The 23,369-nt window shown below is 40.5% G+C and overlaps 1 protein-coding gene across 9 annotated transcripts in view; it reads left to right on the top strand.

Annotated features, from left to right (window-relative positions):
• Positions 1–23,369, top strand: part of LOC117267296 (CAP-Gly domain-containing linker protein 4) — an 88,728-nt gene that overhangs the window by 31,541 nt on the left and 33,818 nt on the right. For 5 of the 9 annotated variants that reach the window (XM_033643124.2, XM_078174973.1, XM_033643123.2 and 2 more), the window contains 6 exons: positions 114–308; positions 463–597; positions 3,130–3,253; positions 12,236–12,300; positions 12,444–12,522; positions 12,862–16,087. In XM_033643124.2, the coding sequence (XP_033499015.1) occupies positions 114–308; positions 463–597; positions 3,130–3,253; positions 12,236–12,300; positions 12,444–12,522; positions 12,862–13,216 (953 nt within the window). In that variant the 3' untranslated portion in view covers positions 13,217–16,087. Of the gene's footprint in view, positions 1–113; positions 309–462; positions 598–3,129; positions 3,254–12,235; positions 12,301–12,443; positions 12,523–12,861; positions 16,088–16,487; positions 16,572–23,369 lie in introns of those variants that run through there. The other 4 variants (XR_004502552.2, XM_033643128.2, XM_033643126.2 and 1 more) reach the window with 2 other exon arrangements.

The raw sequence follows: 23,369 nt of genomic DNA, 5'->3' as shown, positions 1-23,369 counted from the left end.
AACTTTCGACCGTGTCTTCTGTTTCAGTCACTTGACTTGTAGGGGTTCTTTCTTTAAATCACCTGTCCCCTGTGGTTCTTATCTCTAATTTCTCTGTGTCAATTTCACCGCAGGTGTTCTTTCCCGCTCTCTCTCCTCCTCCTCGTCTTCACTCGACTCTCGGCATGGGCCAGCTGCCCGGCCTCGTCCACTGCCAAGGCAACGTCTTCCTGCCAGACAGCGAAGGGAGCGTGCTTCCCTGAGTCCCAGGACCACACCCTCACCGGCCCTCCGCTCTTCTCCTGACACCACTGCACTTACCACTACAGGTCTGTAACATTATACGCTGAATTGTGTTAACACTGACTTTAACAAAGACCCTCATTATTTCAGGATTTTCTAATAATTATACAGATCCAATGGAATTAAACAGAAAGCAGTAATGATCACAGGAATGAAACACTCTTTGTTCATCTCTCCCAGGTATTCGAAGTCGAACCCCCTCAGCTAGTAGCTCTGTGTGTGGAGGCCCTGAGGTGCACCTGGGGGAGAGGGTGCTGGTGGTGGGCCAGAGAACTGGTGTAGTCCAATTCTATGGAAAGACCAGTTTTGCTCCAGGTCAGTCGTTAAGATTGTTGCTCTCCCTGCAAAGATTTGACAGTTAAAATCACTTTGATGTTTCACCATCAATTAGCTCTTTATATGGTAGATGCTTCGCGGCGTTGCTTTTCATCATCTGTGTAATCTGGATGGCACTTCAATCTCTTGCCGCAATCATTAGCACAATGATGTAATCAACCTTATTTCCATAAAAAGAATTAACCTATGTCGAATGTGAATTGTAAATTGTTGTTAATTGCATTATTTGATTATAATATTATATTATATTTAAATGCTCTCTGAAGTTTAATTTGCATGGAATATTTCTACGATGATGCAAAATGAATATATATCAATGTCATGGTGTCTCGTAGCTTTAGCTCTGTTGTTCAGAGGTATGACTAAACCCCCCACAGTTAAAAAGATTTTAAAAAATCATTTTATATTTAACAGCAAGCACTGAGACTGATTCAATAGACTGCCCAGTTGACTTTATGAATAATTTTACAGCTGTTTATAAACATACTTTAAATGTGTTTATTGTTAGGATGTTAGGGTTCATAAAGAACATGTGGGGCTCCAAGAGGAGCAAACTGTAGTCTCTGAAAGAGGTTTAGTCCCATCAGTGTTGGGTATATGGTACTTAGAGTGCAGGGAAAAAACAAAAAAAGGCAGTCAAGGACTATCTAAAATATGCATTGTCCCTTTTAATAAATCATGGCTGTCCAGATGTAAAGAATTAGAATTACTGCAGTTTTAAATTGGGCAGCAAACTGGTGAGCTTGTGGCTTTAGACCAAATAAATTATGGTGATTGCACAGCTTAGGTAACCTTGTTGTCATTACAAGGTTAAAAATAAGTGGAGTATTTTACTTTTTTGTATTGATAGAATCAGACTGAGTCAGGTTTCCAGAGGCATAAAGAAAGTTGATATGACTAACTATGAACTTAAATGCCTATAAATGAAAGCTTTGCAGACATAATGTTTGTATTCAAGATTGGGTTTTTCATTTTTACAAATTTCTGGACGAGTGAGTAATTGATCTGAATCAAGGATTGTTAGTTTTGTCTCCAAATGGTAGAACGTGCTTTGGTTGCCTTAAGTTGAAAACTTAATATCTAGTTTTTGTAGCAGGAGATGTCAAAATTGTTTAAATATTAACACCTCTGTGCAGTATCATCACTGTAGAGTAAGTTATATGTAGATCACTATATATGATAATTCTATTAAGCTCTCCCCTTTCAACATGCATGAGCTGCACTGCAGACTCATTCACAAGTCATTACAAAGGCAAACTCTGAGTTGGACAGAAGATACATGGATAGCTAATATATTAGAATGCTGCTACTGAGCAAAACCATTGACACCCAGACAGAAAACAGCTCACAGTATTCATTAACATTTCGGCAGTTGTTCTGCCCAGTCATGGTTCATGTTCTCACACCACTGAGGATCATGTTTGAGGGGATTTCAGTCTTGAGTTGCCTCTGATACTCTTAAATCAGTGCTAGCGGTGCTTTGTTATCTCAGCCTGACTGCACTGAGGACTTCGTCTTGACACCAAAAGCAGCTTTTACTGCTGAACATTAACACTAAATTGACTAATTTTTAACATTTGGCCTGTTCCTTCATGTGGTGCACACATCTAATGTTGTAACACCCTTTTAGAAGTTAACATTTTCAGTCAACAGCTGATTGCTCTTCTGTGTGCCGTTTTGTTAGTCTATTCAGCAAACGTAATTGTCTTGCTATCGTTAACAGAGTTTTACCACTGCCAGCATTAGATGACTAATACACTACTTTCTTAATTCATGACTGAAATCTTTTTTAAAGGAATACTTCATCCCCAAAATGACCATTCATGTATCAGTGACTCACCCCGTGTTACACTAAATTTGCAAAGAAAACCTGTTTTTTCTCACATGCCTCCAGTGAACAAAGAATCCAAGAACAGCATCCTGGTGATTGTATTGAATTCATTAGGGACCATGTTTAGCAACATCAAAACATTCGATGAGAACCTCTCACACAACTTCTGCAGTGTAATCCAGGTCTCATGTCCTGTCGTATGCTCAGTGCTTTCCAAACATGTTGTGTTAACTGGCCGTCAGCCCTCTCTGACAGGACTGGAAGTGAAGGCCAAGATAAGTTTCACCTGTAGTCCTTGCTGGAAAGAGCAGACTGCAAGGTAATGCAATGTGTTTAGGAAATACTGAGCATACGTCTGGATACAAGAAACTTGGATTACATTGCATGAGTTGTTAGATATAATTTTGCTGTCGTTAGATGTGGTCCCCAATGACTTCTGTACATTAGGTAATGTTTGCAGTTTTTAGATTCTTCGGTCACTGAGGCATGCAAGAAAAGTTTTCTTTGCGAATTTAACGAAACACTAGGCAAAGCTATTGATACAGAAATGGTAATTTGGGTGATGAGGTATTCCTTTAAGGTTGATCTCTACTCTTAGTCCATTATAAATGCAAATATCCGTCAATGGTCCCTTGACAGCTTGTTTGATTTCTGGTCCTTCTGTCTTTCTGTCCATGCAGGGCTCTGGTTGGGCATCGAACTGGACAAGCCAAGTGGTAAGAATGATGGATCAGTGGGAGGAGTGAGGTACTTCAGCTGCCCACCAAAACATGGCGTCTTTGCTCCTCCGTCTCGTGTTCAAAGGTGAGTGCTGGACCTTCATGGTAGTTTTTTTTGTTTGTTTGTTTCTACACTCATGACTAATGGTCCCTGTTGATTTGTGCCAGTGGTCAACCGCAGCGGCAAAAACAGATTTGTCAGCTCAGAGCAGATTTTTGAAGAATTTGACAATATGCCCTGAAAACCCTGAGGTTGAATTTTATTGCCCCCATCAATACATCTGATGACAGTAATGAGCTCCTGTGACAGTGTCATTTGTGCTAGTGTTGACATATTTGATTTTGCCCTCTGTGTGGCAAACAGTCCTCCTCTGTACTTGTGATTAAAGGGAGTCTGAGTTGTTAAACGTGAAGCCTGGGGCCCTCACCTAGCATGACACCTCAATTAGTTGTGAGGCAGACGGCATCATCCCTGTCTTTAAATATGCTTTACTGATAATGAATATGTGTTTATTGTTTGTTGGGGTAATATTTTCAAAACAAAGTATGGAATATGTAAGAGAATACTTAAAAATGTTGCATACATTTGCCTTGTAAGTGCTTGGTCGTGCTTTTTTTATCGAACAAATATATTGATATGTCTCACTGTGTGATATACATGTAGTAAGTGATTTTTACATTTGCTCTGAAGGACTTTAAGGGGGAGAGCATTTTAATCAAATGAGAATAAGAGTAAGGGCCGTAATATCTGATTTGAAAATTCTTCCTTTGCTTGTACGATATTTGGGAAGATAAAAGTCTGGTTGAGCAAGAGTGAACATAAGTCAATTTTAAAATAAAACCTGAAATAATCTAAAAGATTTCTATCCTTGAATTGTATCGTATGTACGTATAAATATACATTTTGGAAAATGTAGCTATCAAATAATATAGAAGTTGAGTTTTCTGAATTGGAGAAGCCGGTGGGGAGAAAATATGTAAAATGAGCAGCAATGCTGACAAAACGTTTTTGTAGAAAAGCATGTTGTAAAGAGATGTGAAAATGTACTTGCCCAGACTGTATTGCAACATGAGAGGTAAGAATACTAAAGGGTTAGCAGACATTTTTTGTCTACAAAATACCTCAATTTCCTTGTTATACCAATACATTTAGTTTCTTTTTTAACTGACATGATTAATTTGTTCTCTATGGATTTAGTTGCTTGGACATGAGGCGTCATTTTTCACAAGTGAAATCTTTGATACATTATTTACAATATGTCTGTGAGCCACTGACAATGAAGTTAGATTCTTCAATATTTAGAAACCTTTTGTTTGCTTTGAACCATTCTGCATTCAGATAAAGAAGAATTAACTTCTTTAATCAGTGACGGACAATCACACTGTGAAAGAATCAAGGTGGTGTCATGAGCAAACATTATGGGAGAAACTATGTTGGACAAATTGGTAAATAAGTTGTAACAATGAGGAATAATAGTAACCCAAGAATGGACCCTTGGAACACACCACACTCTAACTGCACTTTGTGCAGTTATGTTTTAGCCATACAGTTGCTGTGTGAAGAGAACCTAAGTCCTGTTTACTGAATATAGTGCTCTGATTCACTGCATCTGATACTTTTGATAAATCCAGGTATATATTACAAATAAATTGATCATTAGTAAGTGCTGCTTAGAATTTTATCTGTCAGGTGAAGCAAAGCCATGTATGTGAAATGGTCTGTATGAAAGCCACACTGATGTCTGGCAACTAAAGATTACCCTCATAGAAAGTGGCTATCTTTACATGCACTGAATATTCAGTTTTTTGCCCTTATTCTGAAAAGAAACCCCCAATATTCCTACTAAGCTATTTACAGTGTTAATGAAAATGAATATTCGACTAATATTCCTGTGTACATGCAGCCGTTCACACTCCAATAAATGTGTCCTAACATGTTGTTTATCAGGTCAAAATATGGAAAAGTCAAACGGCCGGAGCCTCTGGTGCCATTTTGCTTCTTTGCATCAAAATAGGATATTTTCAAAGTTTTCCACTGGTGGCAGACTTGTTTGATGGTGCTGCCATCCTCTTCCCACCCCTATACATTGCATCAACCACCCTCTTGAAAAGGTCAGCATTGCAATACTTGCGCATATCCACAAACCTGCTGACATCCAAGTCTTTAAAAATGTTCAAACGTAGGTGAGTTTCTCCTTCCGACCAGAAATGTGGAATTTTCCTTTGGACATGCATCTCTACCTCACAGCCTTGGAAACTGTTGACTAGTTGGTTCAAATTCATACTGTCATATTAGGAATAATAATGGAATATTAGTGTGCATATAAACATAGTCAGTGTTGCAGTTGCTTTGTTCAGTTGCGTCTCCTGCGCATCTGACAGACCAGATTTATTTTACTCAATACAGCTGTCTTGGCAGACTGGGTTACAAAGTGTCTTTTTAGGCTTCAAGACTTATTTTCTTCCTTTTTACACAAAGAGTGATTATGTGTTAAGCTCTGAGTGCTGCCAAATGCAGGTGACCTTTAGATTAGCATTGTGCCTGAATGCATCTTGTATAGACTCTGATGGAGGACTGAAGCTGGTGCTCTGCTATTGTGCTGCTTTCACTGTGCAGCCAGTGTCTAAGTTAGTGTAAGGGCTCAGCGGCATCATTCAAAGCGCCAGACCACAGATGTAATGTTAAGTTACTCATAATGATTCATATGGTTAAAATACTGTCACTAGTGTTATACTGATTGATTTGTATTCTCTATCAGACTGGCTCTGGGCTAAGGCGAATTCTCAACACCTCCTCATGTAATTGTTTTGTTTTTAATTTCTTTTCTTAAGCCCCATCTCTTTTTCCAGACAAAGTAATATGGCATAAGTCGGGCATTTGACATGAATTCTGTTTTCACTTTAAAGTCAGTGGTTGAGTGATAGTTTGTTTGTATCTCATTATCTTAATAGCTTTTAGAGTGCTTTGTTCCTTGCATCACTTAAATGTGGGGGTTAAAATATAAAACTAAATGGAACACTAATCGTGTATACTTGCAGTGACTAGTTCAGAAGATTCTCCTCAACCAGGGATACTCAACCTGCTTTGCCCGGGAACCACTTTTGCAAAATGACGGGGCTCTGGGACCCAGGACCTAGCACAGACCTCTATGGGGGTGTTGGGATCCTGCCTTGGCACTTTTTTGATAAACAAGCTCTGTTTTGATGCTTTTTTAAATGTGCTTTGGCACCTATTTACATTCAAAGTACAAAAGACATTCCCAGTGTGAATCATTTTTATTTTCATTGTGAATTAGAAAATGAATGTGGGCCACTTGGCACCCTGGGCTGAAAGTTGAGCATTTCTGTCCTTGATGCAGTGTCTTCGTTATTTAAATATAATTATTAATAGCTCTGTGATTGTCCGTGGGTTTTGGAGCAGTTTCCTCGAGACTTGAATAAAATGAGCAACATGTAGGTGTATAGCAGCTTTTGTTACAGTTTGGACCCTTTTTGTTTTTACATAGAGACAAATAACAACATAAAACAACATGGGCTACAACATGCATGCACAATGTGGCCAAAACTCACCCTGCCCTTCACGTCAGACTCATTGTTGACATGTTAGCTAATCACCCCCAAAAAATACAAAAACATATGGAATAAAAAATTAAAGTAGACAAATAATGACATCCGCAGTCATAATGGTTGTAATAGTAGTGAGAAATACATCATTAAATAAATCATTCTTGATCACGGTAATATGGAATTTCCTGGGCCAAGACTGGTCCACCCGACAGGACTGATAACTGGGAGCCACTTTTAGTGATGTTGTCTTATTTTTGATAGGTACATTATAATACCTTTGACTAGAATTAGGCTGAATGGTGCCACTCAATATTTTCCTTGGTAGAACCAGTGCAACTTAAGTTCAGGCCAAGCCTTTGAAATTTGCTTAATAACCTTCTCTGTGAGAAAGTGATACTGAAGCAGTGTTTTGTGTTTGAAACATCTGCTGGAGACTTAAGATAGGGACCAGTCAATTTTAGACTGGCGGAAGCTCCTTTGAAAAGATCCTCTCAGCTAAAATACACTCGTCTCTTGAGGTGTCTAATCAGCCTCTTATAAAGCTCTCTGATGTGTGCAATCTGCTCTGGACATGCATTCAAGCCAGTATATCTTGGCTCAACATATAATTACAGTAAACCTATTAGCATGCAGAACCAAAAAGCAGGAAAACTTGAATTATACACATTTCACTTGGGTGTGATTTTTGAACCCAGCAGTGATGTCTGTAATAATAATGTAGGTCAGTAAATAATAACCTATCTCAGCCTTGACTTGAGTTTTAGAAAAGTGCAATGATCCAGAGAGATATGAAAATATTTATGAATTTGTGAAGACATGTTCTGTACTCAAGTAGTGTTTATGCTTTGTCATTTTAATTTATTGCTGTTTTGAAAATTGTTTTGACATTTTTTTGATATCCAAACAGATGTTTGCTTGATTCTGCACATCAGTTGCCATTTTGCTTGTACTCCCACAGAAATTACTCCCAGTTTTACAAATTGTGAAGAGAATAGCTGGACTTAATGATGGTGTAGGAGGCAGGACTGTGGATGTAATGTATCTATAATCACAAACCTATCATTTTTCTGTGTTTCTGAATCAGTTCCAGCTGCAGTGTATGTGCATATTGTGCTGTTGATTCTTATAAAACAAACAAACAATGCTGCAGTGGCCAATATTAGAGCCCTATTATAGAAACGTAAAACTGACAAATAAATCTCCAGTTGGCACTTTGCCTGCTTTCCCTTCCTATTAATCACACTGTTGTAGAGATTTTGGCCACTTCCAGCTGTTATCAGCTGGAATGATTGTGTCTGAAACACAGATGGGAGATACATTAAAGGAAAAGCCGACAAACAGTCCTGATGAGGTAAACAGAACAGCGTTAACAATTGTTGGTAAAGAGTTCTGCTGGAGCGATGAACACTATTGTTCCAAAAGGTGTTCCTCATTTGGTGTTTTGATGATGTTAGGGGAAAGCGCTGGAAAACACTTAAAACAAATCCGAGCTCACTTAATACTTTGATGCTCTTCAACATTAACAGCAAAATAAAATCTTGCACAATATGGATGTGAATAGAGTTGCCTCGTACAGACTTGTTACCTGTTTTAGTACAGTCTGTGTTTATTTGGTTACATACAGCAAAGTGACGCATCATAGAAACAACAAACATTTAATTGGGGGATGATGCACCTATAGACAATAGGTGCATCTCAAGTCTCTTAATTGTCATTTCCTTGCTCCCCGATCCTCGCTTGAACCGTAAGTCATTTTGGTGCGCCATTTTGAAGACCATCTCAAAGTTCTTATTTTTGCTGAGGAGCTAAGATTAGGGAGCCAGGAGCGATGAGCAAGGATACACAAGAGCTGCCTTCACAGAAGTGTTAATTTGACCGACGATGAATTTTATTGACTGGACGCTGCAGCTGATCGGACTGATCTGATACATAACAACCCACAGAAGTTTCATACTGGAGTGAATACAGATAAAAGATTTAAGTGAAGTGTATCACCCCCAAGTTTGATATTTTATTTGTTTTCTGATTCACCATCTTCTCAAAATCAGCTGCCTAAATTGCAGGTTTTAACAACAAAAGTCAGACAACTTTCTCCATTTATTAGACAGATTTTTCTTTTCATGGTCTGTTATTTCCCCCATTGACTTTTATTATGGAGACAATTAAAGTCAGAGGGAGTCTGTCTGTCAGCAAGACACACTTACCACATTACTGATTGTCTTTTCCAATCAGTCACATGTGAAGCTAATCACTCCTGAGCTTAAGGTTTGTGAGTTTCATCATTTGAATTTTTCTTGAAATGTTTCACCTAAAACAAATTTCTAGTGTTTGAAAGATACCATAATGGTATCTGGATTATTAAAAAATGAATCCACAATCAGAATATCAATAAATACAGGTGTAAATAATCGATAAATAATTCAAACGCATTCTGTGCCTGTGAGCAGGACTCAGTACTAATACAGAACGCAGGTTGTTATTCATGTGCAGATGTGCAGATGCTTGATAAACAGAGAGAAAACACAGCTGCTGTGCCAGTGACAATTGTCTTTATTACATACATATATATTATTTTATGTGTGTCCAGATACGAACTCCATCAAAAGTCTCTTCAGCTATGACTAACAGCTGACTAACAGCCTATCCAGCTGTGATGAGCTGCTGCTGTCATCAGAAATGGACGTTGCTTCACGTGACAGTTTTGAGGAACCAATGTCTCATTTCCCCAAAACATATTTCGTCTGTCTTCCCTCCTCCCATGGTTTACTCGCGTCTCTCCATGCATCCCTGGTGGGAGGGACTACCACACAAGGAAAAGACAAGTGAGGGAAATGTGGATGCTATTTAAGAGACTTGAGATGCAGCCAATGTCTAAAGCTCCTTTCCCACTGGATAAAACCCCTGCTTACACCAGCTAACATCTGGCTCTTATATTTTATGGGAAAGGTTACAGTTGGCATTCACTCCCAGGATAAATGACTCTGCAGCAGTCACAGGTATTTATCGGCTTCAGCTCTGATCTCTTTGATTGGCAGTGATGGAAATATGACACCCAGACGTGATGCATTGACAGACGACCACAAAACTCCTTCTGTCTTCGTCCAAGCAGCGTTTGAGCATTGTTCAAAATTTAGTTGGCACAGAGTTAGAGAGAGAGACTGAATAAATGAGATATAAACAAGATCTAACCATCAAAACATTTTCACTGGCCTCCATGCTGCTTTTTTCTGTTTATTGACCTGTTTTCCGGCCCGTCAGAACTGAACGAGCTCTGAACCAAAACTATTAGAGCCACATGGATAGTAGATGAATTAGTAGATGAACAAAGTAGCGCCATCTTAAAGCATTGTATATTAAGTATTAGTAGTTTCTTTGGTTCCAAATATGCATTGTATCTTTCATACAAGTTTCAGATGTACTTAACACTGAACTTAACATGAGTTAAATCTGTCAGTAGTAGCATTTGGATGTTTTTGCATGCAGTACGTGGCTAAACCTTCCTTCATCTCAACGCTCTGTTAACCTCTATTAACCCTGTTCTCACTTATGTAAGGCAAATGAAGGAACCACTGCCATGTTGACTCGTTCAACTAGTGCATGACTAAAAGCAAATTCCTCTAGAGGCCTTGATATTGCTGCACATAAGATCGCGCTTGCACACTTCACGCGGAATAAGTGTTGACTCAACATATGTGTCAAGTCTTAAGGTGGCTCTTTATGGAGATCATCTAATCCTGCGGGTATGGAAACCTCTGTCTGACATGCATATTTACAAGCCACTAAGTTATTCAGTGCCAGGCATTGTTTTGTTTTTGCCTCACATTTTCTGCAAGTGGATAAAAACTGTTGACCTTTTTCATTGGATGGCACATTAACAGCATTACGCCTCAAGTGTATAATGTGTGTTATAACTGGATGAAAGCCATTACAGTTTAAAAAGCAGTTGACACCTGAAATACTGATTGTGTTTATTCTGAAGGAGAGCGCGGTTCTTCAGATCTAAGGGATTGCTGGTTACATTAACACATTCCACCTTTTATACCTAGACTTTATCAGTCTCTTCACCTTCCTTTGCTGCTTGTGCTTCATCTCAGTGCAAGTCCACCATTCAGGGGGGAGATTTCCTCTTCTCTTCCCATCTCTTCATTGTTCTCCCTGTTTTTTAATCCCACTGTTTACATCTTCCATGAGATAAAAGCTGCTTTTGGAAAGTCAGCGCCTGCATTTTCTTGCCATCCTATATGTCCTTTTCCTATCTTCTTTTTTTCTTAATTAACCCCAAGGCACATAGTATGCTCAACTGACTACACTGTTTCCCCCCCTCCATCTAATGGAGAATCTCTCATTCTCTCCATCCAGCAACTTGTTTCTCCTTCTCTTCTTCTGTCAGCAGCTATCACAACCCATTAGGAAAATGCAGGGTTTCATATGCGCCCCCCACCACCCCCCCAACTTACTTTTATTTTTTTCCCCTATTCCTCTTCTCATGTCCCTTAGAAAACAAGGAAACAACATTTTTTGCTCATTTTTCGACGTTGGCACTCTCCTTCCTGATGGCTTTCAGAAGTCTAACATTATTATAGTCACATAGTGACATGAGAACACATCAATAACTAGGACAGTCACTCTTGTGCAAGCAGCAGGAATGGTCTTTTTTCCTTGTTGCTGTTCACAGAGAGGGGACCATCACCAAATGTAGACCTTGTCAGGTTATTCATTTTTTAACTCTATAATATCACAGATACATAGGAGTAGATTTCATGGGGACGAAGGAGACACATCCTCTTCTCGCTATTTAGAACTTGTGCATTTGTCCCCCCCAAAAAACATGAAAGTGGTGAAGTTTAATTTTGACAAAATAAGATAATAAGGCATCAGAAATTAATGCAGAAAAGGCACAAATTAGTGCATAAAAATTCACAAAAATATAGGAAGTAATGTGATGGATGGACTTGCATTTGTATAGCGTCATTCTTGCCTTCCAACCATTCAAAATGCTTTCACGCCACATGTGTCATCCACCCATACACACACAGTCATACATTGATGGTCATGGCCACTATACAAGTTAGCACCTGTGACTCAGTTAACTATTCATGCACACTGAGCGATTTGGGGTTCAGTATCTTGCTCAAGGATACTTAGACAGGTGGACTGGCAGAGCAGGGGATCAAACTGCCAATCTTCCGATTCAGTAGACGACCCGCTCTAACTACTTAGACATAGCTGTCTTTGATGCTCAGATTTTTCTGGCAGAGGACCCCCAAACCCCTATTTCATGCGTTTCACCCCTAATGGTGAAACAAAATGTACGCCCTTGGACAGATATGTGGTCGTTTTTCATGCATTTTCAAAATGGTCTGACTGAGATAAACTCTGAGTCAATGTTTCACAATAAATTGTCTCATGTTGAAAACTCAATGAAGGTGCCTAAATGTTACTTAATGTGATATGTTGCTGTATGTCACTTACAAGTTTCTGTCTTTCCTCCCTCTCACAGGATCCATGGATCTGTTGATTGCCTTTCAGAGCTCTCCTCCTCACGTCTCAGCCATCCTTTCAGCGGTGAGAGTTCTGCCTTCATTGGAGGCTTTGATTCGGATTTATTTGAAATGTGCCGTTGCATTTATTATGCTGCGGGTGCTTGTGAAGTCATTCTTTCACAAGAATCTGTGTGAGAGTGCTTGACTCTTGTGATTGCCGTGCAGGGACAATCCGTCGCAGTTTCAGCACATCATCGGCCATCGCCACCCCCAAGGAGACGAGCAGAAGAAGCCCTTCTACCAGGTGTGGCTCTCTTTTCCCTCATTTCCACACGGCCCTCACATTTCACCCTCCCCAGTCTTTTCAACTTCATCCTAAGAAGTGGCAGAATCAATACCGATAAGAAGCAGTGGTATTTAGTCAGCAAAGGTTCCTTTTTTAAATGGCCCATGCATGGTTGTGGCCAGAATGAGAGAGAACAGGGAACTGAAGATCAATCTCTCAAACATCAAGCTGCCATCAATCTCCCACTTACTTTTGAGATGTTTTTTCACACTGCATACCTTTTCTCATAAATCTTTCTTGCTGTATTTTTTTTCCTGGGCATCTGCAATTCATCTCAAATAAAAAATCAACAAAAAGAAGTCGCTCCAACCCTCACCGTCGGCGCTGGAGTACTCTCAGCGGTGTTCCCGGGAGCACAGCAGGGTCCAGCCCTTCGCCCAGCTCTGACGGACAGGTCTGCCTCCACGTGGGCATGCAGGTGCTGCTAAGCAGTGCCAATGAGATGGCATTCATCCGTTACCTGGGTACAGCAGACTTTGCCCCGGGCCTTTGGCTGGGTCTGGAGCTCCGAACCCCTAAGGGCAAGAACGATGGCTCTGTGGGCGGCCGCCGTTACTTCACCTGTCGACCCGGCCACGGCGTGCTGGTCCGCCCCAGCCGTGTCACCTACCGCGGCATCAATGGTTCACGCTTGGTGAATGAAAGCAGCTAAGGACTGTAAGAACCACAGTGGGGCGGGGCGGGAGGAGAATTTGACATCTTCTGACTTTCTGTTTCTGATCTATTCACAGCAAAAGATTTAAGTTTAAACTTCTTCTTTTTTTGCGTTGCGCAATATTTCTCATTCATATAGTTAGTCCTCTGCGCTCTTCCAGGGGTGTTGTAAGTTACAGTAATAACACCATGTATTAATAGTTCAAATTAAAACTACTAGATTTAGTTTTTGGAAAAATATAGGAGGCAAAGAAAGCACTTTATAAAATAAACTTTAAATTCTTATTAGAATTTGTCTCAGCAGGATACAGGGGGGAAAAAGTCTTAAAGACATAAAACACTGCACTACTTTTAATCTGATTGCACTGAGAAATGATATCAGTAAGATAGATCAGAATAAGATAAACTGGATGGTATGGATGTGCACACATGAAAAACTATTTCTAATACCCAAAGCTAATTTTGATCACATCAAGTAGAAATTTTTATCAGATAATTTAGGTGGTAATGTAGCTTACTCTCTAACCAAAAGTGTGCATGTGTTTGTGATAACGTGCGCGTCTGCGTGTGCATGTGTGTATTAATTAAGAGCACTTTGAAACAAGAGCGAGATTGATCGTTCCAGGGTTGTCACATGGTTCACAGATAATTGATGGAAGTTGAGTCAAAACTGGATTTTCACTTTATGAATCAATGTGAATTAAACAGAATTTAATTAAGCCGAGACCTCTGTGACCCCCCCATCAGAATACAACTGCATCAACACAAGTTGTTTCCTCCTACATCCATCAGTCTCTGCCACAGACTGTCCATTAACCCAACAAATGATGGTTATGTTATGCTATTAGCAGCAAAAACCTGCGTATTGCTCTTTTGGATATGATTCTGTTATGGCAAACAGCAGACTATTATCAATGTAAAGGCAGTGGTGTCATTAAGGTACAACCCCAATTACAAAAAAGTTGGCACACTGTGTAAAAGATAAATAAATACAGAAAACAGTGATTTTCAAATCCTTTTCATCCTATATTCAGTTAAACACAGTACAAAGATATTTAATGTTCAAACTGATAAACTTAATTGTGTTTGGTAAACAAACAATCATTCTGCGTTTGATGCCTGCAACACGTTCCACAAAAGTGCCTGGGGGACACGACATCCATGATTACCCAAAAACAATTTGAAATATCTGCTCATCAGACCAGGGCACACTTTTCTACTCTGTGTCAGTTGATCTCAGGCCAAGAGAAGATGGCACCGTTTATAAATATTGTTGATGTTTGGCTTTTAGTTCGCATTGTAAAGTCCTAACTTAGATTTGTAGATGCAGCGAAGAACAGTGCTTTTTAAAAGTGTTCCTCAGCCCATGTAGTAATAACCTTTATACAGTTATGTTGGTTTTTATTGCACTTCCGTCTGAAGGATCAAAGGTCACAGACATTCAGTTTTCAGCCCTGCCCCTTACGTTCAGAGATTTTCCCAGATTTTCTGATTCTTTAGATGATGTTATGGATTATAGATGATGAAATCCCTGAATTCCTTGCAGTTGTGCATTGAGAAGCGTGCTCCCTAACTGTTGGACTATTTGCCCATGCAGTTTTATACAAAGTGGTGAACCTTGCGCCATCCTTACTATCCCACTTTTGTTGCCTCTGTCCCAACTTTTTGAAACATGCTGCAGACGTCAAATGCAGTAGGAGTGCATATTTATAAGGAACAGTCATTATTATTAAATTTCCTGTACTGTATTCAGTTGAATATAGGTTGCATTGTGTTTTTTGTTTTACACAATGTCCCGATTTTTGGAATCCGGTTTGAACAACATGTTCGTGGTAGCTGGGAACACACTAAATGATTGAAAGCCTGAGTATAAACCTGACTTGTGTTGCTGTTCAGGATTCAAACCTCTTTGCTTTGGTTTCCTCTCACTGAGCATCAGACATGTCAGAGCTGTCACAATTTACGTCACATTTTCAGTTTTTACAGCCTGAATTTGAAAAACACTAAATGTGACCCTGTAGTTTGAAAGGACAACTGTAATATTAGACCTGACAGCTTCCCGGTACAGTATGGTATCATTTCATTTGTTGAATACCACAGTTCAGAGCTGTGGATGTGGCATAATTGCATTTGACGCTTATTTAAGCAGCTTGACACAGGAAATATGCAGCCATCCAGAAGTTTCAAGGATAGAGTTTGCTATTTGATTAGAGCTGTCTGGACAACTCAGCAGAGAACAAGCTATTGATTGTGCATGTGGAAAACAGGCCCGCTATTCAGCAAAACACTCATGTACCATCCAATTAAGGTGTGTAGGCCACAACAAGAGCCGTAGAATCTCCAATGGCCTCCTCTCATTGATCCGTCTGCCCCCTTTGATTGAAAAGCAGCGGTGGTCGAAGTCCAAGGTTGTCTGAAATATCTGCCACAGATCCAACAAATGAAATGAGTCAAGGTTTTAGAAGCGCAGTCTTTCTAAACTCACACTGAAACATTTCATTACAATCAACACTTTCTTCTTTAAAAATAGCTTCTCATTTGCATCGAGGCCATCTCTGTGATCATTCTGTGGCATTTGTTAGTGTTCCTTGTTTCAGATCTCATCTTTAGATCAACTCACATATTTTGGTGTATCTGCAGTCCCAATTGTATTACAGCATGAGTGATTTTTAAATTCCACTGATGGGTATGAAAGTCTTTTGACGCTGTGTTCTTGTGGGTAATAGATTGTTTTTTCATGAATTTCCTGATAAGTGTATTTGAAGTGTGAATGTGTGAGAAAGGGCTTTGGTCTGATGCATTTACATGTTGTGGAAAATAACAATATTTGTAAAAAAAAAAGAAAAAACGAAAATAAAAGATTCTATTCTAATTTGACTCCTTATCTCCATGACTCTCTTTCTCCTTTGGCTCTGTGCCTTTATCGCGTGTGGTTGTACTAATGAAAAAGAGGTTTGCTTGACTTTCTTGGACTGTTCATAAAGTGCAGAGGAGTGTTGCCTTCAGGGAATGAAAATAAAATAGCACAAGCACTTTGAAATGGTTACACGTCTGTTCACTTACCATCTGATTCCACTGGGGCTCATCTTAGCCAAAGCTGAAAAAGCCTGCTGCTGGAGTGGCATTGTTTGCTTACCGCCAGCCTGGGCACACAAATTCAAGTTTGAGTGTGGGTGACATACTCTATTATGCCATGATTGTGGAATAAATAGATGTTTGAATTATTGCTTTAGATTGTTTTCTATGCTCATTGCTACTTATGTTTGCAGTCCAAACAGGAGAGACAAAACCAGGGGACAGGATCCAGGGAGGCAGTGTTCATCCAAACTTCTGACCAAGAGATTAATTTAAAGGTGAGAATGAAATGGTACAGTCAATGGAGCACCAACTAAAACACACATAAAAAAAATCTCCAGCAGTAATGTTAGGCAGAAAACAGTCACAGTGTTGGAGCAGCATCAGGTTATCACTTATCCAGGGAATAAATGAATATTTTTATTGTACTACACCCCATCACTAAAAACAATAGATAAGATAGATGACAGTCTTACCTAAACTCACTCTTTATTCTCACATATCTCATTCTTCTTTATAACTTTGAGGTATTATCCATCCTGCCTGATTTGAGGCAGATAGTGAAGTTGAGAATAGCACCGATGGACAGCTGGAGCATTCTCCTGAATTAATTTACTTAAGCCTCAGTGATGTTTGTCTGCACTTTGTCTGATTTATATCATCAACACACATTACTTTAATCCTCATAATCATACAAACATTTTGACGTGAACGCTTGCAAGTTGTTAACATGGGAATCTTTCCTATGGCCACCATCCACCCCACATGACATGAATGTGACACATGCCCAGTTTGGTCATGGCTGACCTCACACCTTCCAACAAAAAGACCTGCTGTTGAGGAGACAAAGCACCACTGATCCCATCGTACTTGTGAAACAGTGGATCAATTCTTATTCTTGCAGGGATGCTGAAGGGGTCAGGGGTCATTGCACATGCAGCCTACATGTTCTTTGTGGAGTTGGAGAAGCCCTCACTTTGTGGTGTGGTGTTGCTGTGGGTGCAAGCTCAGCGCTGAGTTGATTGTGCTCTTAGTCTGTGTAGGACTTGTCACCTATCCTGTCATTTTCACGGTAGCTGAGGAGTAGAGAGGAGCCCTGTTTGGTAACCTCATGACTGCATCTTTGCGTTGTTTTCTGCGTGGGTGCTTTTCTGCTGACTGTCAGGTTACTTGTGCAATTCAGCGTGCACATCTTTGTGTTACATGCATCGAGGGTCAGCACCTCAAAGCCCGAGGCCATCATAGTCTAGTGAAAGTGATGGATTTCCCATGTGGGTTAGGGAGGCAGTAGTTGCCAAAACAGAGGAAAGTTCTAATATCCTGAACTCATGGCCATGTGTTATCAGTGAGAGTGAGATTGTTGATTTGAGTTTTGGTGTTGTCAGTTCAAGCTGAGGGCGGCCAGATATTTTCATCTGGTTAAAATAATGTATATAGAGGGACATTTTAGCTGGTTCTCTTTTTTGATTATTCATTAAATCTTTTTGCCTTTATTACAGTACAGCTAGAGAGTGACAGGAAAGGGAGAGAGAGGATGGGGATGACATGCAACAAAAGGCCACAGGTTGGAATCGAACCAATGCTGCTGCAAAGGACTCAGCCTGCATGGGCTGCTCACTCTACCTGTTGAGCTGGAGAAATCACCACTTAACTGGATGGTTTAACTTCAAATAAACACAAGAAATTTGTGCTCTAGATAAAGGATCAGCGCTCAGTGAATAGCCTCCTAAGCCCTATGAAAAGCCATTATGGCAAGGCTTAACTATACAGAGAGCAGTGATAACTAACATGTCTTTGGGGTCATCGGGTGGGAACCTCCTTTCACCAGTGTTTCGTCTAGTTGGTCCCAAGACACCTCCAGGAGGCTAGACAGTGATCTCTGGCGTCCCAGAGACACTCCCCTAATGCCAGCTCTCACTGCTCACTGCACCAACCCAACAACCTCCTTTACCCCACTTACGCATGGCTTTCTCAGCCCAAACAGCACTGCCACCTTCAACAAACCCAGGCTCCGTTTTCTGCGAGCTCCAGGTAGTGACTGTACCGATACTACCTTTCCTGGTATATTCACCATACCCTATTTCACATGCTACATATCAAAACTCCAATATAAGCTAAAGTTAAAGGAGATAGAGAAGATAAACCCACAGGCTTTCTCAGCCCAAACAGCACCGTCACTTTCAATAAACCCAGGCTCCGTTGATGCGAGCTCCAGGTAGTGACTGTGCCAATACTACCTTTCCTAGCACATTCACCATACCCTATTTGACATGCTACATATCATAACTCCAATATAAGCTTAAGTTAAGGGAGATAGAAAAGTTTAACTCACAGAATCAGCAAACACACTCACCTTGAAGCATGGTCTCAAACAAAAGGGATTCAAATAGGCCACTCCCACACTTAAATAACCTTCCTCTTCCTGGATTTTCTCCTGAGAGGACTGATTGGTGGATCTCTCCACCTGATCTCAAGGAGTTATGTACCCTGCCTAGTAGGTCCCCCTGCTGGCCCCCAACTAACATTATTCCTCCTCATCCAAATCCACTGCCTAGATCTAGCTGCTTCATCTGACATTTCCTTCACTGTCTTCCTCAAACTCTGTCCCTTCCCCCAGGAGTGAGACAGCTGATCTTGCTATGAATCCCCTACACCCCACTTCCACTGGACAAATCCTAGTTTTCCACCCTCGCTGCTCAGCTTCTGCTCCTAAGTCTGCATATCTAAGCTTTTTTCTTTCATAGGCTTCTTTCAGTGAGTCTTCCCAAGGAACTGTCAGCTCAATGAAATAACCTATCCGCTGACTCACTGACCACAACACTATGTCAGGCCTCTGATTGTTACAAACTATTTCCTGGGGAACAACAAGCTTTCCCCCTAAATCTGCTTGCATTTCCCAATCACAAGCGACTTCTAGGCGACCACACCCTTGCCTCCTTACTAACTTATCCCTTCCGTATTTCCCCCTGTCACGGACAAACCGAATTGCTAAACTCCTATTCTTAACTACCCTGGTACCAGACCATAGACCCCGCCCACTCTACTGATTAGGCTTGCATCTCTGGTCTGGCATACTGCAATGAATTTGCAATTTATCTCGTCCAAACGATGGACGGACCAATGAACGCCAGGGGTGGGGGCGGGTCTAGCAATTAGCCAATCAGCGCCACGCTGATGTCAAGCTGTACGCCGGTGGGTAACTGGTGAGGATAGCAACAATGGCGACCGCTACAGATCCTACAGACCACATTAACGATGCTATCGAGGTATTTCGCCACTACTCGCGTTAATGGAGGACCAAATTAAGGAAGCTGCTAAACTGGATTTAACGGCGATGCAGCTGGGCGTGCACGACGACGGAGACATTTTAAATGGGCAATGCTCGCTTGTTTTCGGCACCCCCGAGGCATGGATACTAATGACGTCAGATTCTGGGTGAGTCGTTGATCTCTACTGATTGGTTAGGGAAAAATCAAATTCCCTCCCCCTTGTAAATCGCCTTCAATGGAGGCGATGTCAGATTGAAGGTTCTGGGAGCTTCAGTCTGACACTCAGGCTAATTCTTAACACCTTCTGAATTTGCCTGCCTTCGTTTCCCTTCAATGCCTGCAGCTAAACATTTCAACACCTGGTTATGTTACCATGTATATCGGCCTTGTGACAAGCTAACTTTACAGCCTGACAAAATATGCTTTAAGGTTGCGTTACCTGAACACAATGGGCATGATGGGTCCCCATTTACCCACAGTTTTAGGTTCTGGGGGGTTGGTAACACACTGTATGTAGCCCCTACCAGGAATCTAATACGATTCTCCCCCATACTTCACAGGTCCCTCCAACTAAGCTTCCTCTTCTCTACACTTTCCCAATTCAACCACTGTCCCTATTTAGCCTGGGCCACTACCTTTGCACCCCTTAATATCTCCTCCTATCTACGTATCTGTTCCACGACCAGCTTTCTCTTATCTTTGAGACCTGCTTTATTCCATACCGGTTTGCCTGAGCCAAGCCCCAGGCCTCCCCAGCCAAACTGAACATTACCTACAATCTCTGCATGCCTTAGAGCTGCCTCTGCCTCCTGAACTGCTGATCTTGGGTTCCACTTACTCCCCTTGGTTGGATTTGGAACCACACTCCTAACTACCACGTCCTTACTCCCAGATAACAAGAGCTCTGTCCTGACCTTGGTACATTTAAATTCCTCTGTTAAACTAGATACTGGCAGCTGAAGTATCCCTTTTCCATACAATACAACACTACTTAGGCACCTAGGAGCGCCCGACCACTTCCTATGTTATGAGCTAACAGACCTTTCAATTCTCTCCACAATGGATATTGGAATTTCATAAATGTGGCCACATTAACCTAGGATATAGCCCAAACTGCATACACCACAACTTCAACTTTCCTGGAAGTTCTGAATTATCTATTCTATCCAATCCTTCAGCCACATCTTTTCTAAATTTCACCACCTGTTCCTCATCATTCACCTCTGAACACATTGTAACACATTGTACAACACATTGTACCATCTATCTAAGCGCTTTACTGACTTTTCCCTAATTGCTGGGATTTCCTCATCATCTATATTTAATATGAAAATGAGTTCATGTTAACCCGAGATGCATTTGAACCTAAACAGAAACTTAAATACAGACACAGTGAGGCTGTGAGATGATAGTGAGCAGTGTGACAACAAGCAGACCAGGTCATAAGGTGGATCTTAGAACAGTATACTTTCTATTTCTCTGTATATAAATAGTTATAGAATTAATTCTGTTCACACACGTATCTTTTATTATGACTTTATATTAATGGCAGCAGAATCAAACACTCTGCAGCCACTTTATTTACGACACTTGGACACTCTATTGCAGTTCAGTACAACAGCTCAGCTATAGCTTCTACCTTTATAAGTTTACAATGCTCAGATTTTGTTCTTAAATTCACATTTAATACTAAGGTCATAGTTGACGGTGTTGTGCTGGACTACATTATCATGAGAGGTATTTCTAATTTGGAGTCCTTTCCATTTCCAAACATGAGGGCATAATATTAGAAACACCTCTGTATATGTTCAACACCATCACTGGCTATGATCTTATTGCTAACACGTACAATTCTGCTAACACCTTTGATGAGTAAAAATGGAGCATTACAGTCAGTGTAAAAGAAGACTGTATGACAGAACAGCAAAAGATACTTTACAGGGTATAATAGTGTCTTTTAACATTGTGAATGCCACTTTGATTTGAGTCTTTGAGAAAGCAGCTCTGAAAAGGAAAAGGTTCACCTATTGTTGCTACTTGTGTGAGTGCCTATGTCAATGACTTGTATACGTCAGTGGAGACGGTGAAAGCAGCTTGCAGAGTGCTCCAGTGGATGAGCAGAGTTGTGGGAAACACAGCAATGCTTCTAAATTCAGCCTCTCGACATGGTGATGTCTTTGTTGTCTGGAAATCATTGAGCAGGACAAATGCCACATTTTTGTTATCTTGGATATAGCTTTTGGACAGGCTTGCCTCTGACACCATTTTGCTGTTGCTCCTAAACCCCTGCATGCTGTATTAACATGGTTTGTTATCAGGTGCACAAAATGAGATGAAGGCAAGAGCTGAAACAAAGCTCAGACATGATGTACCAGTGTGGTGAGAGCTTAGCTGCACCATCAGCACTTTGTGCCGAGTGTAGAGCTGATCCCTGATGGGAGACAAATGATCTTGGTAAAACCATGAGGAAAGACTCCCGTCTGCTTTTAACAGGATAGAGAGCAGCACTGGCACAGCTGGCACTCCAGAAATACAGTTTGCTATCGCTAGCAAATACATACTGGCAGCTCCGCAAGCTCCTACATGTAGACATGTTTACAATACAGGGATAATCCTGCTGGGGTCTCCCTTCACCCTGTCAGGGCTTATGTGCAATAATGACCAGCTCACTGTACATAATCCTCCTTATTACACAACTGCTTTACCAAAGTGAGCTGTAACGGTTTGACATGAAATATTGATTTAAAAATTATTTTATTTGTAGCATGCTTTAAAGCTTTTTCCAATCACTAGCAAGACCCCAAACATTGATGTAGTATCTGTAAAAGAATCACTTAACTCTAAAGAAAAACCTCTATGTTCAGATGCTTTCAGCCTCTAATTCAGGGGTCTCAACCTCAAATTACTACTGGCCAGGTTGTTCTCCCTCCTACGGTAAGAACTCGTTTTTTTTCCTGGAGGTCGGCAGATTTGAGCAGAAGCAGTTGCACATAACTCCACAAAAAAATATTTTTTAACCTTTATTTAAACTGCCTTTCTGCCCTGGCAGCCTAATGGTTAAGACACATATCACAAAACTACAATGTCCCTGGTTCAGGCCCAGCCGGGGACCTTTGTTCATTTCCTTTTCACCATCTTTCTTGCCATTGTCAACTGTGTGTCCTTCAGGTCAGCCTTTTCGTAGATTTAGAAAGGCACTTTGCTTCAAGTGTGCTTCAGGCTGTATTCTCATAACTGTGGCTGTAGAGACCATGGGTCATAGTAACTACAGTATGCACTCACCACCTCCTTTGTGGAGATTCAGGGACACGTAACCTTGGCAAAACAACATGTTTTGGGGCAAATAATTTCTAACACTTGTCTCTTAGTTTGACACAAAGTAAACAGAAAGGAGCCCCCTGGATTAGCCATTTTTTTAGACTTCCTTTTGAATTTTATTTTATTTTATTTTATTTTTTTTTTTACCAGGGTCAGCGTTTCTCAAATCTCTACAATTGAGGCTGCAAGTGCAAAGCTGTAATGACCCATAGAACGGCCACAATTATCACAATCAATCAGTTATTATGAAGATCCATTTTTTTGTGCTCTCATTTTGCAGTCTTGCTAGAAAATTAAATGATTAATCTAAAATAAAAGACAAAGAGGAAAAATCCCAAATATATTTGTAAGTCTGACGTGACAATAAATTATAAAGGTACAGGGGGCCTAATCGTCTTATGGGCCAATTTTAGTTTGCTCTTATCCAATAATCACAAATTTGAGCTTAAAGAATAAATTAAAAATAGTCTAACAGAATAATATTTTACC

This window comes from Epinephelus lanceolatus, chromosome 15 (assembly GCF_041903045.1).
Source record: "Epinephelus lanceolatus isolate andai-2023 chromosome 15, ASM4190304v1, whole genome shotgun sequence".
NCBI classification, from domain to species: domain Eukaryota; kingdom Metazoa; phylum Chordata; class Actinopteri; order Perciformes; family Serranidae; genus Epinephelus; species Epinephelus lanceolatus.
Note: the sequence above shows the minus strand (reverse complement) of the source record. Positions and strands in the feature narration are given on the sequence as shown.